We start from the raw sequence: 9,787 nt of genomic DNA on the forward strand, positions 1-9,787 counted from the left end.
ATTGTTATCATTGTTTGATATCATTCATTCCATTCTTTCTTTGAATGCTTCTCCCTCCATACCCTTCTGCCATTACAACATCAACAACATTAACACCATCCTTTTTCTCTCTCTTCTTCATTTCCAATGCTGAAACTTGCAGGGTTCATAGACACTGACCCAATTGAATTCCCGCAAGAGAATTGAAGAAAAAACCATCAAGTGAGGATCTTTTGAAGGCACGGATCGCGTGAGAAGGAAGAGGGAAAATGGGTGCGTATAGAGCGGACGATGATTACGACTACTTGTTCAAGGTGGTGTTGATCGGAGACTCCGGCGTTGGGAAATCGAACCTCTTGTCTCGATTCACGAAGAACGAATTCAGTTTGGAATCTAAATCCACCATTGGCGTTGAATTCGCCACCCGCAGCATCCACGTCGATGACAAGATCGTAAAGGCGCAAATTTGGGACACCGCGGGCCAAGAAAGGTCACTGCTTTTTCTATTTTTTGTCTTTTTCGACGTTTGGAAAGGATTTGTTTCCTATTGTGAACGTAACCAAGATTTTAAAATTTCGTGAAAAAAAAAACGCGTTTATGTTTAATGGGTAAATATGTTTCGAAAGTGATTGTTCAGATGATTTTGGGACGGAACTATTTCATTTCATCTCATATCAGATTTCTATTTTTTTTTTTTTACGGATTTGAACGAGGGGAACGAAAATAAATATGCAACAAAAGAAAGAAACAGACTGGAAAAGATCGTTTTTCTTTTGGCACATAAATATTGAATTTTTAGTATTTTTTTTCTTTGGTTTTTCTTCAATTTAGATTTCTAACTTTTCCTTTGATTGTCTTCCCACCCTAGCAAACATAGGGTATGGTTGGTTGTTTGATGATTGGGGCTGCATTGGGTGGACCATAGTTTTGTGGGGGTTTGATTAAAGTTTAATGTGTTTTGTTATTTTTTTTTTATAATGGTTTGTGATTTGATTTGGCAATGATGAATTATGCAGGTAACATGGGATTTTGATCGAACTTTTTATTTTTTTGTATCTTTAAGTATGCAAGCATGAGATTATTCATTGAGCTTTTTGTTATAGGATGGAGAATGTTGCTATTTCATGCTATTTATGGTACTGTGTATGGGTATTCTGAAATTAATGAAAATCATGAAATTGATGAATTTAAAAAGTAATGAAATGGGTTTAAGATTGTTTTGTTTCCCCTTTGTGTTGGTTTCAAGGTTGCTGGGGGAGGGATATAGTTGTTCTGTGGATGAATTATTGAAGAATGGTCCAAAATTTTAGAGTATAAATGTATGTCTGTAATAATGGATGAGTGTGAAAATGTCTATTGCTTCCAGATCCATTGATTCTTACAAAATCTTCATTTCTTTCTTTGATCTGACTCCTTTAAAGTGAGTAACTCATTTCAGAATATAAAATAATATTAATTGTTTATCAGGAAAATTAAATGTTGATATTATTACATATGCATGCATAACAAATTATGTGCATGCTATCAACATTGAAATGACTTACTTTACCATTGCTCCCTTCAGAGAAAGTCATTTTAGAAATTATAGTGGGAAGATGACAGAACAGCTTGACTTCTCAAGTTTGGCTTGCTTTATTTGGTTCCGTATGTCAGGCACTTTTTTGAAATGAAATGAGACTGAGATTTTGTATGTGACTGATTAAATCTAAAGTATGACTGTTTCACATTTTCTGAGAAATATTTAATGAGGTGGAATATGGTAGCTGTATGAAGTGTGTTGTAGGACAAGGATAATTATTTCTATCTGGGAGTGTGATTTAATGTGATCCTTTGGTTAGGTTTTATTTGCCAACGAGAATGGTATACTATACACATGCACAAAATGGTGCAACACAGTAATAGTGGAAAGGTGCCAGTTTTGGCTGTATTAAATATAGCAACAACCACCAAACTTTGTCACACAAGATGTATAGGAAGCCAATCCATTTTAGTCCCCAAAAGGTAGAAGTAACTTCAAATTTGGATTCTCTGCTCTTTTTTTGGCTGTCATCTGCTGTGTCTTTAAAATACATTGATTTTAATGTTTTAAAGTAGATTAAAAATCTTTTTAATATATCAAAAGTAGTGTATTTTAACAGCAGAAGACAGCACAAAAAAACCTTGGCCCTTTAAAGAAAATTAATGTCTAGTTCTTCAGTAACGAATAGTTTCATTAATATGGTCCCTACAACTACATTTGACATTAATTCAGTCTCTTAATTGTAGAAGTTAATATCAATTTAGTCCATTAACAGCAGAAAATGACATCAATCTAGCTCTGCAATCTCAGTATGTATTTGATATCAATTTTCATGATTGAGAAGGGACTAACATTATGTCAAACTTAAAAGAAGCTGAAAGATTCAATGTTTTTTCAAGACACTTCTACAATGATTTTTTTTGTAACATAGCTTTACTTTGAAGTCTACACTGGCAATGATTTTTGTCTATGAGATGGTGATTCCATCATAATGCTGCACATATCAGGTCTGATTTTTGGTATTTCCCACAGATATCGTGCAATCACAAGCGCGTATTATCGAGGGGCCGTTGGAGCATTGCTTGTGTATGATGTTACCAGACATGTGACTTTTGAAAACGTGGAGAGATGGTTAAAGGAGCTTCGTGATCACACAGATGCAAACATTGTAATCATGCTGGTAGGGAACAAGGCGGATCTGCGCCACCTACGAGCGGTGGCGACGGACGACGCGAAGGCATTCGCCGAGCGAGAAAACACATTCTTCATGGAAACATCTGCTCTTGAGTCGTTGAATGTTGACAATGCCTTCACAGAAGTTCTGACTCAGATATATCGTGTTGTTAGTAGGAAGACTCTTGAGATTGGAGATGACCCTGCAGCGTTGCCTAAGGGCCAGACCATCAATGTTGGCTCCAAGGATGATGTCTCAGCTGTCAAAAAGGCTGGATGCTGCTCTGCATAATTTCACAACCCTTTTGCACCACAATGCTATATCTATTTCTGCATGATGATTCAACCAACCAAGTGAAAGCTACTTACACTTATCTTTTTATGTAATTTCTCCCTCATATCTTGCCAAGTTTGTTGTTTTCTTTTTTCTCTCTTTTCTTTTCATGTAAGCATGGTTTGTTCATAGGAATGATGTCATGTTGCCCTTAGATATACACAGAATTTGCTGTTTTGTATTGAGTGAAAGCTACATCTGGTTCTTAGATTGATTGATTGATTCAGAATCTGTTACAATCTCATCATTCTTTCTCAAAGTTTCCGTTCCACTGGAACAAGACATAAACTTTGATAGATAGTTAGTGTTATTCAATCCTGAAAGAGTTATGGCTTCTTGATATGACAGCATTTCATAGCAATTGCATTACCCTTTTCTTTCTGTTAATTTATTTTTATTATTATTATTATTATTATTATTATTATTATTATTATTATTATTATTATTATCTAAACTAGCATAAGGTAAAGGTAAACAAAAAATTTACATCAAAACTTGTACAACACAATCAGAAGATGGAATAACCAATATAAAGTGATTAGCAGCGTTTGTTTCATTCTTCTCTAAAGTCTGTGATGTCTCTCTCATGCCACATCTGCTGTACATTTTCTTTTTCCCTTTTTGTAGATCTCACCAAAATAAGCAATTTTCTAGAAATTTTATATAACTCTTTTCTTGACACTGCATACTTTCAATTATATATTTATTTACTTTATGTTTATTTTCTCTCATTAAATATTTTTGGTATCTGTTTTAGAGTTTGTATTTAATGAGGAGATATATAATCGAAATTGTAATTTACTTATTTTTTTCTATTCTTATGTCACGTATAATTATCATGAAAATTAATATTTTTAATTCAAACAAAAGATTATTTTTTTATTATTAAAAATAAAATAGGTAAGTGAATATCTTTTTTTAGAAAAATCTATAAATATTAACTTCTTACTTATATTTTTCAACCACAGGTTAATGGTGTCCTATAATAAGGTTTGGAAGAGTAGGGTTTTGCAATTAACTTATGCATTATAGAAACAGTGGTATATATCATAATATTTCAAGAGCACAAAATAAATTTTGTCAACAAATAAAATGCATGAGTTGAAGAGAAAAGAAGACTGTATGAATAGATTTAGGCCATTTTTCCTGGACTTCCATCTCTATAAATTTGTGTTGTTAAATCTGGAATACAATTTTTATTTTCAAATAATACATTTCAAAATATAAAATAAAAAATACATTATAATTTAAAATATAATTTTTGTATTTCAGATTGTACATTCTAAAATACACAATAAAAATATATTTTAAATTGTATATTTCATAATACAAATTTATATTTTGAATCATACAATTAAAAATAAACAAATTTATGGAGGTGTAGGATAAAAAGTATATGGAGGTGAAAAAAGAAATCGTCATAAATGTAATGTTCTAAACTATAGAAAAGTCCAATGACAAAGTTTAATCCAATACAACAAGGAGATCAATAAGGTGTTTCATCTGATCTTGCACCTTCAATCTCTAGAAATACCCTTGTAATTAATGAGTTAGTGTAGATTAATTTTTTTTATCGAATTTAGTTGAGGATTTCAGTGAATGAGTGTAGAATATATACTTCCTTCGTCCCTACATCTCCTTTCATTTCTTTATTATCTTCCTCCACCGTTTTTAGTGGTCTTTGAGAGAGATTTGAGAGAAGTTATTTGTTGAGAAGGGTTATGTTGTGTTGGTGATTTCCATTGAAGTTGGGAACTTTTTTTATTTTTAAGTTTATTTTGTCAAATAGGTCTATAAATTTATTTTAGGTTTAATGTCTCGGTAGGTCTCTATTTTCGGCGTGAATTTCAAATAGGTCTCTTTTCTTTTTGACGTCTCAATTGGATTCTTTTTTGTGTAAAATTGTAGCAATTAGGGGTCTGCCGTCAAATTGAACAAACGGCCGTTTAAGTTTGGGTTTGGTGGCTCGTATTGATTAATCACACGTGACATTAAAAACGAGTATGAATTGATTTTTTATTAAAAAATGGATTGCACATATGTTAAATCGTGTAACTTAAGGACAAACTGGGAAAAAAAATTATGTGCAGCCTTGCAACTGAGAAATCGAAATCAGATTGGGAAAAAAATTGGACTCCAAATTAGGTTTCATGGGAGAGAAAAAGAAACCCCAATAATTCCCCAATTCAAGCCCTTCAAAGAAATTTCCAAATCCAATTTCATAACCTAACCCCAAAATTGCAACAGTTGAATTTCAAATCATTTTACAATCTGCAGAAAGGGAATCGAAAACCACCACCCCCAATTCGCAGGCCACACGCGAGAACAGAGAACTCAAAAACCCCAAATGAAAACCCTTGCCACGAAACGCAGAAACCCTCGTAACCGTAGAGGCATCGCCGTCGCGAGTGATGAACGTTGCGTGTGATCCGCCGGTTTCGCATCCTCCTCCCTGCAACCAGAACTAAACCAGAAAAAGAAAACGGAAGAAACTCCCTCTCTTACGACGCGAATCAGTGCAAGAAAAGAGAGAAAGGGAAAAAGAAGAAGAATGTCCAACGCGTTGTCGCAAACCACCACAAAAGCCGCTTGGTCGCGCCATCTCCACACCGTCGCCGCGCCATCACTACCGGAGTCATCTCTCGTTCCTGCGATACCCAGCCATACCTCGGAGTAAGAGAAAGGAAGAAATCTCTCTATGTTGCGGTTAAAGCAAATGAATAGAAAAAGAAAGCGCTTCCAACACTGAAATTCTTGATTCAAGCAAAAGAAACAAACGTCCAGAACCCTGAAACTCACCTTCCCCAACTTGATTTCGATTTTGGAATTGCACAGGAGAATAGGGCTTTCGGCACTTTGATTTTCCAAATTTGCCCTTGCTTAAATTATATTTCCACTATGTACATTTAATTTTTTAATTCAAAAATTAAAAAAATATAATTGACACACGTTTTTAATGTCACGTAAATTAAAACTACACCGTCAGCATGCCACCCAATACTCTCCTTAACGGCGTTTGTTCAATTTGACGGCAGACCCCTAATTGCTACAATTTTACACAAAAAAGAACCCAATTGAGACGCCGAAAAAAAAAGAAACCTATTTGAAATTCACGCCGAAAATAGGAACCTACCGAGAAATTAAACTTTTATTTTAAAACTCTTAACTCTTAATTGGATATAAAAATCCAATAGATAATGAATCAGATATCGAAATTCGATAAATATAAAAATCTGATTTACCTACTACATCAGATGTCAATAATATTATTTATAAATGTCTTTGAAAAAACATGTATCGGATTATCATATCCAATACATTTTTTTTTTTAAGTTTTTTTTTAATTTTTAATTATATTATTTATAAATATTTATTATATTATTTTAGTATATTTAATTAGATAATTTTTAAATGTTTAATTTAGTTTTATTAATTTTATTAAATTATTTGTAAATATTTAATTTATTGTATTAGTTTTTTATTATAATTTAATTATAAATGTTAAATTTATTGTATTAATTTTTAATTTTCTTTAAATTTTTGTATCAAATAATTTGTATGAATTTTTTTAATTTATTAAGAAAATAATTTTTTTTTTAAAATTCATATGAAAAATTTATTAAAAAAATTAAAATTTATATGAAAAACATGTATCGGATTTCTAATACATGGTTTTTGAAGTTTTTTTTTAATTTTTAATTATATTATTTTTAAATATTTATTAGATTATTTTAAAATATTTAATTAGATAATTTCTAATTGTTTAATTTAGTTTTATTAAGTGTATTAGATTATTTGCAAATATTTATTTTATTGTATTATTTTTTTATTATAATTTAATTATAAATGTTAAATTTATTGTATTAGTTTTTTATTTTCTTTAAATTTTAGTATAAAATAATTTGTATGAGTTTTTTTTTAATTTATTAAAAAAATAAATTTATTTGAAATTCATATGAAAAGTTTATTAAAAATTTAAAATTCATATGAAAAACATGTATCGGATTTCCTATCCGATACATGGTTTTTGAATTTTTTTAATTTTTAATTATATTATTTATAAATATTTATTAGATTATTTTAAAATATTTAATTAGATAATTTCTAAATGTTTAATTTTGTTTTATTAAGTTTATTAGATTATTTGTAAATATTTAATTTATTAAGTTTAATTTTAAAGTATTATATATATATATATATATATAATATTATTATTGACAACTAAGTGATAAGTTATTTATTCAACACTTTGTATTCTTTCTAAAAAATTCAATAACTTGACATACATTTGAGGAAGAATTTGAAAGACTATGAAATATTTAGAAGGGTGAAGACTCGCTCAAAAAAATTTACTTAATTAACAAGAAGATTACATAAAATCATAGTTATGTCATCCTTAATTTACTTTTTCACGACATAGCTTTACCAAAATATTCATCCCTTTTTAAATTTCTTTATAGAAGATTCATTGTTTAGAAATATATTTTGTTGTGTGGAGTTTAGCAATAACAACAGATAAAAACTCAACTTTGAAAGATATTAAAAACAATTATGCATAACAAATAACATATTTAATAATTGAATTAATTAATCAAATTATACTACCATCGTTAGAAAATCAATATTTTCCTTATATAAAATATAATCTTGGTAAAATAGACACAAAAGTATAAACTAATATAATACTTTATTTTTGTTGTAATTATGTTCGTAGTGCAAACCATAACAAATATTATCGTGATGGTTTTACGCATGAACACGTCTTCTGCATTTTTTGACTTTCTATTATTTTCGGACAACTTGTGATCGGAATCCAAACATCACTTAACCCTAAGCATCACCTAACTAAACTGGAATAGAGTTTCCTAAGTGTTGAATTCAGACTTCTATTTATTTTTTACGAAAACATTCTTTTAAAATATTCAAACTAATTATAAATAAAAGATATAAAAACAGGAACTTTTTTTAACAGTCTATTTTTTAAAAAATAATAATAAATATTTGTAAAAATGATAAAACATTAACACTCACTTTTTCCTATTAAACCATATTTAAAAAAAAATCGCAAAAATAACCCTTTGTCGAAAGAATTACCCAACTAAACCTCTTTTTTATGTCAAAGTTTGAACCTAATTTTTATCCATGCTAAAAAAATAGTTGAAATTTGGACCTAACTTTTATATTTGTCATTTTATAAAATATTTGAAAAATATTAATATGAATATTAATAAATGTAAATAATTAATATAACATATTGTAGTGAACATAATTTAAAATATTTAACAAATAAATATTTACATATCAATATAAAATATGATTTACCAAACATAAAGGTATATAAAGTATTTATGTTTACAAGGAAAAATATATGAAATAAAATAATAAACTAAACTTTAATCAGTTAAACATATGTGTTTGTGTATATTTGTATTAAACATATTTACTATATATTAATACTTTATCCATTTAGTTAAGATAAATTCATTGCACAAGAAATTATACACTAATGTCATGTTTTAGTGTATAAAAAAGTTTTTCTCTTTCACTACATATTATCTTAATCTATATTATTTAAACATTGAATTAGAGATATCCATCCATATTAAAAGTAGGTTATCTACTTATACCAGACAATTATATCTTTAGATCACCTAACCAAGTTAAACATGTGTGTATGTAGAGAAAGTAATCTAAATTTAGAAGATGAAACATGCAAGTCTTTCGTCTCTATCTAATAGGTCTATTGAGGAGTTAATTCACTAAGGATATACAACACAAATGAGATTCGAGTCCAATCACACAAATGATTAACATTACTTTTAAATCAAAACTTTAATCCTTTAGCTTTAAAGGTGATATTAATTTTTTATGTGATGAGGCTCAGGTTTTATTCTCCTTGATGAATTCTTTCATCAATAGATTCATATGTGGTATCAAAGCTAATGATTTGTCTTGGTGACCGATTCATACACGTATCCTATAGTCGTTTTATCGAAAGTCCTCCTGATAGAGGGTTTAGGTAACATGTCCTAATAAGATGAATGACTCATGATTGAGAATGCTTTCCATGAAGAGGGATTGTACCAATGTGGAAATGACTCACTCTTGAAGGAGAGATTGTTGAGAATCTAAGTGTGAGTCTAAGTCCTAAATTGGATAGAAATAAGAATGCTGAGCACTATAAGGATCTAAACCCATAAACACACTGTTTTAAGGTTTTAGGTTGAAAATAGTGTTGATCCTTATATGAATTAGGTTTAAGTCTCATTGAAATTGTGTTTCTCTAATGGAAAATGAATTATTTCATTGATAGACTCATCATCATCTTTCACAAAATAGTAACCAATAAAAAATCCAAGGGATGAAAATGTTTTTATGGTGTTTTGAAGATGTTAAGGTTTAAGTTTTAAAATCCAACTTTCATTGTTATGTTTGTGTATTTTGCATGCTCATTCGAACTTTTTATTCAACATGCATCCTCTGTTAAAAAGATAACATGTTTTTCTAAAGTTAAAATCAAATAATCTTTTCCAACACTTTTAATTAATTATATTTTCTATAATTGATTAAACTAATCTTAAGAGGTTTTTAAAATAAAATAATCAATTATATAGTAAAATAACTTATTAATCTAACTAGCGCTTTAATTTTGAGATTTCAACTTAATAATTATTGTATCTTATTTAATCAATTAAACTTGTTTTATGAAATTAATGAGTAGCATGTTTAATCAATTAAACTGTGTAATAATCAATTATTATAGAGAAACGTGACAAATGTTT

The 9,787-nt window shown here is 29.1% G+C and overlaps 1 protein-coding gene across 1 annotated transcript; it reads left to right on the top strand.

Annotated features, from left to right (window-relative positions):
- On the top strand, positions 1-3,249 carry LOC108340587 (ras-related protein RABA1f). The gene is made up of 2 exons (XM_017578070.2): positions 1-469; positions 2,531-3,249. The coding sequence occupies exons 1-2, from the start codon at positions 249-251 to the stop codon at positions 2,961-2,963; spliced, it is 654 nt and encodes a 217-aa protein (XP_017433559.1). The 5' UTR covers positions 1-248; the 3' UTR covers positions 2,964-3,249.
- The last annotated feature ends 6,538 nt before the right edge of the window (positions 3,250-9,787 follow it).

Source organism: Vigna angularis, chromosome 5, assembly GCF_016808095.1.
Source record: "Vigna angularis cultivar LongXiaoDou No.4 chromosome 5, ASM1680809v1, whole genome shotgun sequence".
Lineage (NCBI taxonomy): Eukaryota > Viridiplantae > Streptophyta > Magnoliopsida > Fabales > Fabaceae > Vigna > Vigna angularis.